The sequence below is a fragment of the Dendrobates tinctorius genome, unplaced genomic scaffold (genome assembly GCF_039654945.1).
Source record: "Dendrobates tinctorius isolate UK_male_01 unplaced genomic scaffold, ASM3965494v1 ptg000022l, whole genome shotgun sequence".
Lineage (NCBI taxonomy): Eukaryota > Metazoa > Chordata > Amphibia > Anura > Dendrobatidae > Dendrobates > Dendrobates tinctorius.
Window position 1 is genome coordinate 118,571,593 of NW_027361690.1, and position 17,722 is coordinate 118,589,314.

General features: G+C 46.5%; 1 protein-coding gene across 3 annotated transcripts in view; it reads right to left on the minus strand.

The window, feature by feature from the left end:
* Positions 1–17,722, minus strand: part of ANXA4 (annexin A4) — a 121,870-nt gene that overhangs the window by 11,643 nt on the left and 92,505 nt on the right. For 2 of the 3 annotated variants that reach the window (XR_012230989.1, XM_073569096.1), the window contains exons 8-9: positions 9,614–9,670; positions 384–477 (exon numbers count right to left, since the gene is read on the minus strand). Coding sequence is in view for 1 of the 3 variants with exons in the window: in XM_073569096.1 (XP_073425197.1) it covers positions 384–477; positions 9,614–9,670 (151 nt within the window). In the remaining 2 variants the exon portion in view is untranslated. The remainder of the gene's footprint in view (positions 1–383; positions 478–9,613; positions 9,671–17,722) is intronic. The other variant, XR_012230990.1, reaches the window with a different exon arrangement.

The following is a 17,722-nucleotide window of genomic DNA, read 5'->3' on the forward strand; positions in this document are numbered from 1 at the left end:
GAGACTATCAATCGATAAATATAGGTTTGGTATTGCTGTACTCATTGTTCTGGAGAAATCAGCACAGCATGATCAACCCTAATAACACAGCGCAATTCCACCATTGTTTCTTAGGGTTTCTTTAGATTTTTTTCCTCCCCATTTGTCTGGACATTGTATGGTAAAATAAATGGTTTGAATGAAAATTACAATTTAGCCTTGCTTGTTTTTTCCTGGACAAGTTAACGAGGAGAAAAAAAAAAAAAAGAAAAGGCAGTGGCATTTTGAGGTTCATTTGGTTTATTTGCATTCATAAGAATGAGCTATTAAACAATTGAATATTTCCCGGGATAAGAAGTGAAATGCGGAACAAAGCCATGTTATAAGAGCTGCACATATTTTACCTCTAAGTAAATGTCTCCTGTTCCTTGAGCAGAGAATGGTCAAAAACTTGACTTCATCTGTTCCCCATTTCTTCTCACCAGCTTCATACAGGTCCTGGAACAAGATGAGCAGAGTTCATGGTCAATGTACCACTTACAAACAAGGGTGCTCTGTGTAAAGAGAAGTCGGAACAGAACCAGTTTTATGCCTATTCAAAAGGGAATTCAGTCAGAATCCCAAAAGGAAGAGTAGTTACAAAGAACACCTTCTCTGGGGGTCCTAATAGTGAGGCATCTTATCTGTGCATTGCTGGAGGAAGAACTGCTTTGGAAAAGTAAATGCAGCACTTCCAGGTTTTGAAAAAAAAAAAAAAAAAAGTCAGTCACTCCAGTGTTTGCTAATCTGCAAGATCCTTAAATGGGTTATCCAGAACTTTCTTTTTTTTAATAATAGTCCCTATGGCACTTGTAATAGGCAAGTAGTTAGTTAACTACCTGTTTGTGCTGCCCTACAATAATCTTTCCCGTCAGATAATAGTCACACACCGCTCCTGCCAGCGATTCTCCCGTTTCCTGTGACGTTACATCAACAGTGCAGTCCCTTCTCTTGCACTCTGCTCTGTCCTTGGGGTGTCATGGCCCAAGTCATATGGATTGACATCTAGCTCAACCCAACACAGCGGGGAGTGGGCTGTCAATCAACATGACATCAGCAGTAACATCGTCCCATTAACAGAGTGGAAGAGAAGGGACTGCTCTGTCAACATGACTACAGAAAGCAAAGGAATCTGTGGCAGGAGTGGTCCACAACAGCTCAGAGTTGGAAGAGATGATCACAGGGCAGAACAGGCAGGTAGTTAGCAACTACCTGCCAATAAATGTTTTAGTCCCACAGAGGAAGAGAAAAAAAGTCCCTGATAACTTTCTTTACACACTCAATGCATGGCCACACCAATAGAGGCCATTAAAAAAAAAAAAAAAAAAAAAAAAAAAACACACTATGGTTGTCAGTTTTGTAGAAATGCTGCAGAGAACACAGGGTTTATTCTCAGGTTCAGTCTCGCAGAGAGGTTTCTGACGCAGTTCGTTATCTTACTGCAAAACACCGTGAGGAAGAAATGACTGGGCTCCTGAAACACAGATTTCTTAATCTACAGGATTTCTCAATTTTAAAAATTCCAATATGAGACAAAGTAGAATAAGAGCTAGAGAAAATATCAAGGGTATGTTATGTGCACACATTCAGGACTTGCAGCAGAAAATTCTGATTGAAAACCTTAGTGATGGGCAAACCTGAACAGTAAAGTACCGGTTCCATACTGAACACCTACCTGTTCGGGCACAGCCCCTGAACATGGACTTCTCCAGGAAATCAGTGTTACAGTTCTTGTTCAGCTCCCCCGCAAGAACCACAAGCAGCCCTGATCGGCAGCAAGATTTTGACCAGTCACCTTCGGTCACAGAGGCATCGGCTGATGAGAGTATAGTACTCCCATCAGCCTACGCCCCTAATAACAGCAAGAGCAGGTGCCACTGATGGAAGTATTCAGCCCGTGCTAAAAAAAAAAAACAAAAATAACAAACAACAAACTACACGGCGTAGGGTCCAGCCCATTTTTGACAACCAGCCAAGCTAAAGCAGGCAGCTGGGGGCTGGTATTCTCAGGCTCGTAAGAGGCCATGGATATTGGTCCCCCAGCCAAAAAAATAGCCCACAGACGCCCAGAAAAGGCACATTTAATAGATGTGGCAATTCTGGCAATATGTCCAGCTCTTCCCACTTGCCTTGTCGCAGTGGCAAGTGGGGTTAATGTCACATTTGTATCGTTAGGTGACATCAAACACACGGGATAGTAATGGATACGCGGCTATACAACGCCTTTTCAATTACTAACCCAATAGATTATTCAGGGCATTTTTTTTATTTTACAAAGTCCTTTATTTGAAATAAAAATCCATACCCTGCTTTACAAATTAATTTAAAAAGCACAGTTAAACTCACCTTATTCCCATTCCATCAGGGGCGGACCTACCGCCCGTGCAGACCGTTCATTGAACGGGGCCCCGGGGGAGAGGGGGGCCCCCCCTCCAGCCTCCTGCACCACATGGCTAATTATTCAGTTTTCAGATTAGCCATGTGGAGCGCAGGAGGAGAGGAGAGCAGCGCCGAAGCGTTGGAGGACCTCTGGTGACGCCATCGTCATGTGATCAGGGGGCAGAGCTGATCACATGACGATTACATCACCACAGGTCCTTTAGCTGAGCTCACACAGGAGCTGCATCTTCCAGCAGGAGCGCGCCAGGTAAGAACTTTTTATTTAATTATGTTTCCCACAGGATGGAGACACATGGACCATGTGTCTACATCCTGCCAGACACTGGGGGGGAAGTCAGGATTGGAGACACTGGGGGGGGGGGGAAGTCAGGATTGGAGACACTGGGGGGGGGGGGGGAAGTCAGGATTGGAGACACTGGGGGGGGGGGGGCGGGGGGGGAGTCAGGATTGGAGATACTGGGGGGGGGGGGGAGTCAGGATTGGAGACACTGGGGGGGGAAGTCAGGATTGGACACACTGGGGGGGGAAGTCAGGATTGGACACACTGGGGGGGGAAGTCAGGATTGGACACACTGGGGGGGAAGTCAGGATTGGAGACACTGGGGGGGGGGAGTCAGGATTGGAGACAATGGGGGGGGGAAGTCAGGATTGGAGACACTGGGGGGGGGAAGTCAGGATTGGAGACACTGGGGGGGGGGGAAGTCAGGATTGGAGACACTGGGGGGGGGGGAAGTCAGGATTGGAGACACTGGGGGGGGGAAGTCAGGATTGGAGACACTGGGGGGGGGGAAGTCAGGATTGGAGACACTGGGGGGGGGGGGGGAAGTCAGGATTGGAGACACTGGGGGGGGGGGAAGTCAGGATTGGAGACACTGGGGGGGGGGGGAAGTCAGGATTGGAGACACTGGGGGGGGGGGGAAGTCAGGATTGGAGACACTGGGGGGGGGGGGGAAGTCAGGATTGGAGACACTGGGGGGGGGGGGAAGTCAGGATTGGAGACACTGGGGGGGGGGGGGGAAGTCAGGATTGGAGACACTGGGGGGGGGAAGTCAGGATTGGAGACACTGGGGGGGGGGGAAGTCAGGATTGGAGACACTGGGGGGGGGGGAAGTCAGGATTGGAGACACTGGGGGGGGGGGGAAGTCAGGATTGGAGACACTGGGGGGGGGGGGGGAAGTCAGGATTGGAGACACTGGGGGGGGGGGGGGAAGTCAGGATTGGAGACACTGGGGGGGGGGGAAGTCAGGATTGGAGACACTGGGGGGGGGGAAGTCAGGATTGGAGACACTGGGGGGGGGAAGTCAGGATTGGAGACACTGGGGGGGGGGGGGGAAGTCAGGATTGGAGACACTGGGGGGGGGAAGTCAGGATTGGAGACACTGGGGGGGGGGGAAGTCAGGATTGGAGACACTGGGGGGGGGGGGGAGTCAGGATTGGAGACACTGGGGGGGGGGGGAAGTCAGGATTGGAGACACTGGGGGGAAGGCAGGATTGGAGACACTGGGGGGGAAGGCAGGATTGGAGACACTGGGGGGGAAGGCAGGATTGGAGACACTGGGGGGAAGGCAGGATTGGAGACACTGGGGGGAAGGCAGGATTGGAGACACTGGGGGGAAGGCAGGATTGGAGACACTGGGGGGAAGGCAGGATTGGAGACACTGGGGAAGGCAGGATTGGAGACACTGGGGGGAAGGCAGGATTGGAGACACTGGGGGGAAGGCAGGATTGGAGACACTGGGGGGAAGGCAGGATTGGAGACACTGGGGGGAAGGCAGGATTGGAGACACTGGGGGGAAGGCAGGATTGGAGACACTGGGGGGAAGGCAGGATTGGAGACACTGGGGGGAAGGCAGGATTGGAGACACTGGGGGGAAGGCAGGATTGGAGACACTGGGGGGAAGGCAGGATTGGAGACACTGGGGAAGGCAGGATTGGAGACACTGGGGGGGCAGGATCATGGGGCAGAATGGATACGATGGAGACAGATGGGGCAGGATGGGGAGATCATATGGGGCAGAATGGATACTCATGAGGACAGGATGAGAGAACCTATGGCTGAAGCCAGGAATGAGACACACGGGGGGGGCCAGGATGGGGGATATTACCACCATAGGGGCTAATTAAGGGATATTATTACTGCAGTGATGTATTTATTTTATTTTTTGAGTATACTGTTTTAAATAGGGGGTGGTCCTGTTACTGTGTAGAGTGATACTATGTCGCCATTTTTTCATGTGATGTAATGTAGAAGTTGGGAAAAAAAATAAGTAATGTGTTCTGCAAGTGGAGCTCTAAATAACTGTTATTTCCTGCAGAGATGAGCCCTGTCTGGAAGAAGTTATGGTGATCTGTGCTTGATGAAAGATGAAAAGCAAGGATGAAGGACTTTACCTAGAGACATCACTGGTGAGTTAGTGTGTTACCTATAAACTGACACTATACACTGTATACTATATACAGAGCTCCTGTGTATGTCGTCATTAATCACTATTACCAGTACACAGACATTGGATATTAAGTACAGATCCCCTGTATATAATGGCACTTATGGCGATAGTATTGATTTTTTTATTACTGATCAGTATTGTAATATTCAGTCACCATGTGGTGGTAATATGTGGTCTGGACATGGTGTTGCGGTATTTGTCCCTTGTATGTGCTATTATTTGGTCACTATGTGGTGGTACTATGTGGTCTAGTCATGGTGCGGTGGTATTTGTTCCTTGTATGTGATATTATTCGGTCACTGTGGTAGTAATATATAGTCTGGTCCTGGTGTAGCGGTATTTGTTCCTTGTATGTGGTATTAATTATAGGTAACTATGTGGTGGTAACATTGTGTCAGGTCATGGTGCGGTGGTATTTGTCCATTGTATGATATTAATGGTCATTTTAAAAACTGAAAAATTTATACAAATGTACCTAAATTGCATTGCATATTTTAACAAATATTTAATAGGTTACAGTAGAGCTCGGCCAAAAGTGTCTGCAGTGTTGTTATGGCGGCTTAAAAAATATTTTGGTGAAAAAAAAAAAATCTGCTGGCTATATGTGTGATCTGGTGATGGGAACTGTTAATGTGTGATTGGTAAGAAGTGGAGCTTTCCAAGAGAGGGCGGTGGGACTGTAGACATTTTGAAGGGTGGAGGCGGGGCTGGGGTGGAGTCTTACAGGGGCCCCGAAAATTTTCCCAGTATGGGGCCCCGAAATTCCTAGTGGCAGCCCTGCCACTGCCCATATGCTGCAGCAGTTCAGGAATGTGCAGAGTGCGGACACTGGACAGTGTGGAATGGATGGGTCCTCTTGGTCTGGCCTGCCCTGCCTGCTCCAGGTAAGAGTACTACCAGAGCTGAGCAGGACTGAGGGACTGGGACCGAGGCGCAGGCATGATTTTGGGGGGCTCCGTCCTGGGGAAGATCTGAAGCATGATAGCCTGGCTGCTCATGAATGGGGGGCCCCTGGCCTGGGGAGAAGGGAAGCATGGCCTTGGCTGCTCAAGAATGGGGGGGGGGCCCTGGGTAGAAGCATGACTGCTCATGAATGGGGGGCCCCAGGGGAGATGCTTGGCTGCTCATGAATGGGACGGCTCATGGGGGGGGGGGGGGGGGGAAGAAACATGAATCGGGCGGCCCACATAGGGGGAGAAGCAGCATAAACTGGGGGGGCCACATGGGGCGAGAAGCACTATGCCAAAAGTAAACCGCATATGGGGGAGAGCATTATGAAACAAAGGGAAACGGGGGTGCCTATATATATTACCTATCTATATGTTAACATAACTTTGTTGCCCTATGAAGGATGGGGGGGCCCGAAAAATTTCTTGCACAGGGGCCCACTACAGTCTGTGCCCGCCCCTGCATTCCATGGAAGCCCTTGTCCCGCGTAAAAAAAATAAAAAAACCATATTCCTCACCTGTCCGAAGTGCAGCTAATCCATGCTGTCCCACGACGATTTGGAGAGCGATTACATTAGTGACCACTCTCCCCACCAGCCGACACACAATGACAGTAGTGTAATGAGCAAGAATGAAGTTTACCATAAACCACAACATTTAAATATTTAGTCAATTCCATGTATGGTCCATCCCTAGTTCATTAAAACGATTCCTTGACATTTAGAGTGCTGCTTCAGTAAGTTTAGAATAATCAGTATCCGACTGATGCCCAGCATCTTAACTAGTCAACTGATGTCAGTGCAAGCTGCGACCACAGGTTAGTAGACAGAGCTGTGCTTTTTCAGATTCGCAACAGCTTTGTAGTGGCCGCTGCAAGGTAACGGAGATGTCATTCTATTCAGTATGGTGCAGTGGTCACTACACCATTGATTGCATTTGTGGAGCTGAACTGCACAGCTCAAATATCTGGCTAATGCCGGCACTGAGAACAGCTGATCAGTGGGGGTTCCAGGTATCAAACCCCACTCATCAGATACTGATTACCTATCCTGTTTGATCAAATCTAAAAAAGGTAGTGTAATAAACCCTTGAACTAAATGGAAAAGCCAAGGCCCCTCTACTGTTTCCAACTGCATGTACAGTGCTGTGGCTGAACAGATGTGCTTGGTACTGTAGTTCAAACTCAATACTATTCACTTGCCAAAGTGAATAGTATTGAGTATAGTTGCAGGCACAGCCGCAATCCAAGAGATGGAGCTATGCTGAAGTGAATGAAACTTCATTCAGTCATTTGCTGGGTATACTGGGACTCTCAGTGGTTACCTGACAGCTCTAAAAATGGCTATCATGGATAGGATTAAGACTAGCGACTCAATTTACCCGGTTCCAGGTGTTGATCTGACCTTTACACTTTAACTGCTGTACAGGAACCTGGACTTAAGCAGGAACCCCAGGGCAGGGGCTATGCTGTAGACTGCTGGCTGGTGATGCAGGCTGGCAGGTTGCCAGGTCAGGACCAGGCGGCGAGGGGGATGCAGTAAAAAGGTACATAATCAGAAGATGCAAGAATAGTAAGTAAACGGATCGAGGTCAGAATACGAATCCAAAATACAGGAGTAGAGGAGTAGCTACAGCAAACCACAGCGAGAACAAGTTGCATCTGGCAGCTACCAGCAGTAAGCTGGGAGCTTTGGTAGGGTGTGGTGCGTTACAATTGGCTTAATCAGGAAGCTGATTACTCCAGCTGGACATCATCACACTCCCATACAGCAAGGCAATACACATTACAGACAAAATCAATGTGGCAGTGTCTGGTGACAGAAAAAGATGTCGCATTAGGTCTCAAAAGGAGATGTGACAGCGAGAGTGTCAGGAGTCAGACCCCCTACCTTACCCCCACCCAATGAATAATCGATAAGGAGGATCCTCAGGACTGTTACATTCCTGGCTTAAGAACCATAAGGATGCATAAAAAAAAAAAAAAAAAAAAACACGGGAATAAATGCACTGTATACATGGATGCCAATTACAGACATTTGTAAGTATCCTCTCTGCAGAAATTACAGGAAAATAACTGATAAATATTTAATAGCAGGCATTAACATGAGCTCAGCCAAAGTTATTGTTCCCCATTACACTGCTAAACCGCAGCTGTGATAGAAACAAAATCCATAAAGATCTTCCTAAAGAAAAACAAAGTGAATCTTAAACAATTAAAAAAATAAATAAATAAATAAAAAAAAAAAAAATGAATACTAGGACATTCATAACCTACGGAAAATTCCACCTGAGGTGTTAAAAGACGCACAAGTACAAAGCATGGACCGAGCTGAAAGGAAGGCAGTGTTCCCTTGCGAGGGGGGAGGGTGAACGCTCAGCGTGCGTCTGTACAGGGAGAATAAGCCGTGGAACAACAATGAATGAAAATATAGCAGCAAGAAACGGGTCAGAAAGGGACGATTTTTTTTTTAAAGCAGAACAAAAGAATGAATCCTGCTGTCTTCACAAACCCATCACAGGTCTCAGACATTTTGCAGATGGCTTGGGATTATCCATGTGAAACCTGCAGTTTATTTTAGACTTTACAGTTCTGACAGGAGCAGCACTGGGGAATAATTGGAGGTTAGACTCACACTTCAGCCTATATGTAGATGTAATCGGCTTATGTGGAGTATCTTGTATTGTTTTACTGATGTTGAGCCCACATTAAATGATTAGATATTCTACCTGCATATTTTTAAAAGGGGCTATCCACAATGAAAAAATACAAACAACAAACTGGCAGAAAGGGAAAAAAAAAAGCACTAAAACAAGTATTCTGTACCTGTTAATCTCCTGTCACTCCAGGTCCTCCTGGATTACTGTGCTGCAAACATGTGACCACTGCAGCCAATCACTGACCCCAATTGGGTGATCACTCAGATCAGTGATTGTCTACAGAGGTCATTGCTGCCGGACAGTAAACCAAGACCAGCAGCACACACACACACACACACACACCTCAACAGTAGCAGCGAAGCTGTAAGGGATATTACAGGCAAGTATTGCTTTGTTTTATTTTTTTCCGGTGTTTCTCTTTTGCCCATTTTTCTTAGTTAGTTACAACCCATTTAATTCTCATTGCATTCTCACTAATACCCCTCACCCTTAGTATCTGTACACAGCATATTCTACTGTATTGCATTTTGGTTAGGTGTACTTTACCCCATGAAGAACAAAGCAAGTCTGAATATAATATATTCCTCCCAGAATGTACCCTGGTGGCAGAACTGTTGGCATCCGTTCTGCCCTTCATTACCCTTGACTTGCAAAATTGTCTACTTAAAAGCGGTTGTTTTGGCTTCTTTTGGATCAAACATTGGATAAACTAATTGCTGAACTAAGTCATTTTTAAACCCATGTATTCCGGACAACGATAAATTGGAATTCTAGGGAAAAACTGAAGTCAATTGTATCCGCTTCAGTTTTGATAAAACTGGATTGATCAAGAATCAGCCAATGACATGGTTTTTATGTAGATGTTAAGCACTACACTGAGGTCATTGATGGCCTTTACTGATCAGTACAGGTCCAGCTGCTGAAACCCAAGACACCCAACTCATCATAATGGGCATCTTACACAATGGTCACTGTAATGAAGAGAGATCACGATCGTGCCACTTTGGCATATAGAGGAGGATATGCAAAATCCATTTAGCTTCTTACTATCCTTTCACTATAAATCGATATATAAATAAGTTTAGATCACCCAATCAAGACTAGTTGCAGTAAGAATCATGCGCTTACACAAAAACACATACCTTGGCATCCTGCTTGGCAAGTGAATCATCAACATAATCACTTTGGTCTCGGCCGCCCTGTAGAATAACAAGATCATTAATATATATATATATATTAAGTCTAATAGATTTTACTAGTTTCAGAAGAGAATATTCGCATGTTTCCTAAAGTCCATCTCTGCATAAGAGTATCCTAAGGTTACAGTTAAAATGTATATATAAAATATAATATATATATATATAAATGAGAGAGAGAGAGAGAGAGAGAGAGAGAGAGAGAGAGAGAGAGAGAGAGAGAGAGAGAGAGAGAGAGAGAGAGAGAGAGAGAGAGAGAGAGAGATATTGTATTGTGAGGTAGTGCTGTCATTCAAGTAGGGGGATCACTCGCTTGCAGCCACAAAACCAGATCCAGCACGGGTTTTTTCACAAAACAATCATAATCCCTTCGGTTTATTCAGCATCATAAACCATCACAGCAACAGAAAACAAAACAGCATAGCGTCCATTACAGAGTTTCCCTCTGTTATCCTATAGTCATAAGTTAGGCAATGTTCAAGGCACAGGCTTCCTAGCCCCAAGTTCTCACCCTGTCAGGGTTTCCTCATGCTGCTTCACCATGCTGCACACGTTCATTCCCTCCAGGGAACTAATAGGCACACGTCGCCATTACTCACAGCCACTTCACAGGCTGTTAGCCAGGAAGCTCCATCTCAGCAGGACCTTCCACACTGGACTAACCAGGTCCCAGCATTCACCACCTGTGACCTACCCTGGCCACCATATATGGTCCGTAGTCACGCCCACCGGGTCACGTGACTATGACCTAATCACAGGCCCTTGACCCACTCACAGTCTTTTACTATAGTGTACTAAACACACCCCCTGGGTGGGTTTGTAGGTAACTAGGTCTGCCCGTCACTCTAGTTACCTGGAGACTTCTCCCTGACACATTGAAACACCACCTCAGCAATATCACTGCTGATCAACACACATACACAAGTCTCCATCTCAAAGGCCACTCACCTTGAGATACATAACGATCCTTCAAGATTCCGCCACTCATTCTCTCTTGGGACATCCACACAGCGCCCCCTAGCGGTCACAGTGGTCACTACACCACAGTATATATACTGTAGCTCTGCCAAAAATTAAGAGACCACTTCATAGTTTTATAAAAAATCAGCTTCTCTACATGTCCGACAGCCATTAAAATTCCAGTGTCAATTGAATTCCAGAGTACACCTCATTCCACTTAATGTGCTTGATTAGGTGATCACCTGGACCAAATCTTATTTAAACTAAGGAAAGTATAAAAAACCCTGCTGTGGTGTTCACAATCCTCTTGCAATAGGACAAACTGGATGGCAAAGCAAGGGCTAGTAATATTCCAAAACTAATAGGAATAAAAAAAATAACTGGTAACCAAGCCAAAAGGAGTTGAAAAGAAAAGTCTTGAGTGAGGAAAAGATGGGCTCAATTCTGGCTTTACTAGCAGAGGAATATAGTGAGCGTCATGTTGCCTCCATCCTTAAAATTTCTAAGACGGCACTCCATTACAACAAGGTCAAGCAGCAGATCTTGGGGACAACGAAGCTACAGACCAGCAGAGGGCGAAAACGACTCTCCATTGACTGAGATGACAGTATTCTTATTCGAATATCACTCAGCAACCGCAGGATGATATCAAGTGACCTACGAAAGGAATGGCAACTGGCAGCTGGGGTGAAGTGCACGGCAAGAACAGTTCGTAACAGGCTCCTAGAGGCATGGCTCAAGTAATGTAAAGCTAGAAAAAAAAAAAGCCTTTCATCAATGAGAAGCAAACGAGAGCTAGACTGAAATTTGCCAAAGACCATAAAGACTGGACCATAGAGGACTGAAGTAAGGTAATCTTCTCTGATGAGTAAAATTTTCAGCTTTGCCCAACACCTGGTCGTCTAATAGTTAGATGGAGACCTGGAGAGGTGTCCAAGCCACAGTGTCTTGCACCCACTGCGAAATTTGGTGAAGGATCGGTGATGATATGGGGATGCTTCAGCAAGGCTGGAATTGGGCAGGTTAATCTTTGCGAAGGACGTATGAATCAAGCCGCATACAAGGTTATCCTGGAAAAACAGTTGATTTCTTCTGCTCAGGCAATGTTCCCCAACTCTGAGGACTGGTTTTTCCAGCAGGACAATGTGCCATGCCACACAGCTATGTCAATCAATGTTTGGATGAAGGACCACCACATCAAATCCCTGTCATGGCCAGCCCAATCTCCAGACCTAAACCCCATTGAAAACCTCTGTAATGGAATCAAGAGGAAGACGGATAATCACAAGCCATCAAACAAAGAACTGCTTAAGTTTTTGTACCAGGAGTGGCATAAGGTCACTCAAAAGCAGTGTGAAAGACTGGTGGAAAGCATGCCAAGACGCATGAAAGCTGAGATTAAAATCATGGTTATTCCACAAAATATTGATTTCTGAACTCTTCCTGAGTTAAAACATTAGTAATGTTGGTTCTAATTGATTATGAACTTTTCTTAGCATTGTTTGAGGTCTGCAAGCACTGCATTTTTTTTATTCTGACCATTTCTCATTTTCCGAAAATAAATACAAAATTTAGTGCTTGGAAATTCAACGACATTTTGACAGTAGTTTATAGAATAAAAAAGCAATTTACATTTTACTCAAAAATATACCTATAAAGAGAAAAATCAGACAAACTGAAAATTTTGCAGTGGTTTCTTAATTTTTGTTAATATAATTATATATACCGTATATACTCGAATATAAGCCGAGATTTTCAGCCCAAAAAATTGGGCTGAAAGTCCCCCTCTAGACTTATATTCGAGTCATACAAAGGGGTTCGGAGGGGGAGGGGGGGGCGGAGGTGTCAGGTCATACTTACCCGTCCTGACGCTGTGTCTTGAGCCCCCAGCTTCTCCCCGTGCTCTCTCTTCCTGCCTTCAGCGGTCACGTGGTGCCGCTTATTAAAACTCATGAATATGCGCATATTCATGAGTTTTAATGAGCGGTACCACATGACCGCTGAAGGCAGGAAGAGAGAGCACGGGGAGAAGCTGGGGGCTCAAGACACAGCGTCAGGACGGGTAAGTATAGCGATATTCACCTGTCCTGCGTCCATGGCTGCTTGCTGCTGTCTGTCATCGGTCAGTGACTTCAGACAGCAGATGGCGCGGTGACGTGGTTAGTGCGCGCCGCGCCCCCTGCAGTCTGATCGTCACTGACAGATGACGTGCCAAACAGCAGCAAGCAGCCATGGACGCAGGACAGGTGAGTATCTCAGGTGCCAGCAGTGACACCGGCACCTGACACCCAGCGACGGAGAGGTGAGTAGGTCATTTCTTTTATTTTTACATGCAGCAGCAGCATGGGGGTAGCATATGGGGGAACAATCTATGGAGCATTTCCCACCCTAGGCTTATACTCGAGTCAGTAAGTTTTCCCAGTTTTTTGTGGCAAAATAAGGGGGGGGGGGGTTGGCTTGTACGGTAAATATATATATATATATATATATATATATATACACACACACACACACACACACACACACACACACATACACACACTAGCTGAAGAGCCCGGAGCTGTCCGGGCATAGTAACTAGCTGTGGTTAGTTATAACAAATTATAATTATCCTCCATCCCATAGTACCGTGCCCATATGCCCATCATACATATTGGCCATCCCATAGTAGAGTACCCATATACCCATCACACATCCTTCATCTCATAGTCCCATGCCCATATACCCATCATACATATCCTCCATCCCATAGACCAGTGCCCATATACCCATCACACATCCTCCATCCCATAGTCCAGTGCCCATATACCCATCACACATCCTCCATCCCATAGTCAACCATTATGGCATCATAATGAGTGGCGGGGCTTGCAACCTATGATGACATCGTCGCCATGGCAACCATTATGACATCATAATGAGGGGCAGGGCTTGATACACACTTTTTCCCCATTATGTAGATAGGGGCAAAATTGTTTGGTGAATTGGAGCGCGCGGGGTTAAAATTTCGCCTCACAACATAGCTTAGGACGCTCTCGGGGTCCAGACGTGTGACTGTGCCAAATTTTGTGGCTGTAGCTGCGACGGTGCGGATGCCTATCCCGGACATACACACATACATACATACTTTGAGCTTTATATATTAGATTACAGACCAAAAGTTTGGACACACCTCATTCAAAGAGTTTTCTTTATTTTCATGACTATGAAAATTGTAGATTCACTCTGAAGGCATCAAAACTATGAATTAACACATGTGGAATTATATAATTAACAAAAAAGTGTGAAACAACTGAAAGTATGTCTTATATTCTAGGTTCTTCAAAGTAGCCACCTTTTGCTTTGATTACTGCTTTGCACACTCTTGGCATTCTCTTGATGAGCTTCAAGAGGTAGTCATCGGAAATGGTCTTCCAACAGTCTTGAAGGTGTTCCCAGAGATGCTTAGCACTTATTGGCCCTTTTGCCTTCACTCTGCAGGTCCAGCTCACCCCAAACCATCTCGACTGGGTTCAGGTCTGATGACTGTGGAGGCCAGGTCATCTGGCGTAGCACCCATCACTCTCCTTCTTGGTCAAATAGCCCTTACACAGCCTGGAGGTGTGTTTGGGGTCATTGTCCTGTGGAAAAAATAGAATTAGACTTACCGGTAATTCGGTTTCTAGGAACCTTCCACGACAGCCACCTTGGAGGTTGTCTCCCCGCCCTAATAGGGGACAGGAACACAAAGAGGTTAAATAACCCTCCCCTTCCTGCTACCTCAGTGTTTTTTCTGAATGTACTACCATGAATAGTTACCGCCAGTAGAGCAGGAATCATCAGGTAAACATTATATAGGGAGGGAAATTAGTGCTGTCGTGGAAGGTTCCTAGAAACCGAATTATCGGTAAGTCTAATTCTATTTTCTCTAGTCACCTTCCACGACAGCCACCTTAGAGTTATGCCAACGTTAATTGTTTTAGGGAGGGACTACGGCTTGCAGGACGCGTCTGCCGAACGTCAGATCTCTATTGAAATCCAGTCTATAGAGTCTGGTAAAGGTGTGCACAGAGGACCAGGTGGCAGCTCTGCATATCTGCTCCGAAGACGTGTTTCCTCTTGCTACCCAGGATGTAGCGATTGACCGAGTGGAGTGGGCTTTCAACGACTCGGGAGGAGAGAGATGTCTTGAAGAATATGCCAGGGAGATGGACTGCTTGATCCAACCCGCTATTGTGTTATTTGCCACTTTCTTCCCCTTATTTCTTCCTGAATACTGAAGGAACAGGTTCTGATAGCAACCAAGGATTGGAGAATCTCCGAGGTAGTGGAGAACCACTCTGCGGACATCCAAGGTATGAAATTTTTCTTCCTTCGTATTAGAAGGATTTGGGCAACACGATATCCTGACTTCTATGAAAGTCTGACTCCACTTTGGGCATAAAGGAGGGGTCTAGACACAGTACTATACTGTCCGAGTTGAGTAGGAGGTAAGGTTCCTGTACTGATAGGGCCTGTAGCTCCCCCACCCGTCTAGCCGATGTGATTGCTACAAGAAATTTTTAAATGAAATTTCTGACAGGGGCTCAAACGGGGCCTGCGTCAGGCTATTGAGAACTAAATTCAGATCCCAGGGGGGAACCCGACTAGGGAGCGAAGGGCGAATTCTGCCTGCCGTGGTCATGAACTGCTTGATCCAGTGGTGTTTGGCTACGTCTTGGTCAAAAAAAAGAACTAAGGGCAGATACCTGTACTTTTAACGTACTTGGAGTGAGCCCTAGATCTAACCCTTTCTGCAGGAAATCTAGTACCTGGGCAATATTTGGAGGGGCGGGGTCAGGGGCCCCCAGAAGGAACCAGGAGGAAAAATTTTTCCATATTTTGCCGTAAATTGCATTTGTTAGGCTGGTTTCACATTAGCGCCTTTTACATGCAGCGCACGGCGCTGCTAAGCCCCGCCCCCTGCCTGCCCCATCCGGTCATCGCCTCCTACTATCGCACACGGCTGCATGCGATCTGCACACCCTATCTTTACCATAGGGTGTGCAGACCGTGCGCTACGCACTTTTGAAGGTGCGCCGAACGCACCATGTTGCATGCTAAAGATAGGGTGCGCAGATTGCATGCGGCTGCGTGCGATAGTAGCAGGCGATGACCGGATGGGCGGGCAGGAGGCGGGGCTTAGCGTCGCCGTGCGCTGCATGTAAAAAGCGCTAATGTGAAACCAGCCTTACCGGCTTTCTACTTTTTTTTAAGGGTCCGGATTACCTCATCCGACAACCCTTTGGCCTTCAGAATGTTGGCCTCAATAACCAAGCTGCTAGACATAACTTGGTTGGGTTCGGGTGTAGCAATGGACCCTGAAAAAGGAGGTCGGTCTTTTGGGGTAGAAGCAAGGGACCTTCCTGGGCCATGTCCAACAGAGCGCTGTACCAGCTTCATCCTGGCCACATGGGAGCCACCAAGATTGTTGTGACTCAGTCTGCTCTGATCTTTTGTAACATTCTTGCCAGCATCAGGATTGGGGGAAAGGCGTATGCCAGTTTGAAGACCCGTGGATGGGCAAATGCATCCGTCCCCCGGGCTCCGTACGTGGGACTGAGGGAGAAATAGGTCGCCACTTTTGTATTTTGCGCACTCGCGAATAGGTCAACTTCTGGGTCTCCCTATCTCGAGGCTAGAGCCTGGAAGACCTCTTGGTTCAGACACCATTCTCCTGGATGGACGTCCTTCCTGCTCAGGAAGTCTGCCTGGATGCTTTCCGACCCTTTCAGGTGCACCGCGGAAATGGATAACAGGTGCTTCTCTGCCCAGAGGAAGATCCTTGTTGCTACCTTCTTTAGACTGGTGTACCTCGTGCCCCCTTGGTGTCTGAGATATGCCACTGTGGTCATGTTGTCGGAGTATATCCGAACTTGATGGTTCTTGACAAGGGCTGATGCGGCCTTCAGTGACTCTTCCACTGCCGTCAACTCCCTTAGGTTCGAAGAACCGGATCTTATGTTCTGGGGCCACTGCCCCTGGAAGTATGAATCCTCGACCAAGGCTCCCCAGCCTCTCAGACTGGCATCGGTACATAATATTTTTAGAGGAAGCTGATCCCAGCTTACCGACTCCACAGCCCTGGCGGGGAGTAAGCCAAACCTGCGACTCCGACTCCTCAATTTCCCTTACACCGACTCCAACTCCGACTCCCACACATATTGCTTATATTTAAGTGAAAAATGTATTGTAGTACAATGTGAACCTCAGACATTTAATCATTTTTATGATCCAATAATCAAGATATTTAGATAGAACAGAATATATATTGGTGTACTACCCGGTTTTCATTCTTTTTGGTACAGATACGATATGGATAGACAGATATGGATAAATGGATATATAGATAGAGCAGATTTCTAATCTGCTTTTGCTATTGAAAACATTATCTATGAGCTCAAAAACCTTTCAGGTGATGGTTTTTTTTTAAAAAGATGATCAGCTTTTGCAGCTGAAAAACGTATCCTCAAAAAACACAGGAAAAATGCTGTGTGTGAATGTAGCCTTAGATCAGGAATAAAACAGCCATTTATAGGACATTTCATAACTTTCCCAAACTCCTATGAAAAAATATTCAGCACATCCTGCATTGAACTACTGTACCCAATTTATTATATATTTTAGGAGTCGGAGTCGGTCCATTTTATACCGACTCCAACTCCACCAAAATGAGCACCGACTCCGACTCCACAGCCCTGCTCCCCGCCTCAGATTTCGGTAACTCAGCCACCACCAGAGGGCTGATTTCACATGTTCTGGAAGTGGAACCCTTTTTGATAGGTTGTTTGGATACTTCCTCGCGTTTATCAGGACGTATGACTGGAAGACTCGTGTGTGAGCTTGTGCCCAGGATACCGCCTGAATGCACGCTGTCAGGGAACCCAGGATAGACATGGCGTCCCTCAGCGTCGGTGCCCTTTGGTCTCTGAACCGGATTATTCTCTGCCGAAGGTCTGCTTGACGATCTTCGGAGAGATAGGACGTCTTCTTCTTTGAATCCAAGAGGATCCCCAGGAATTTTTACCTCGGGGAAGGATTGAGTGCCGAATTCTGGAGATTCGGTATCCACCCTAG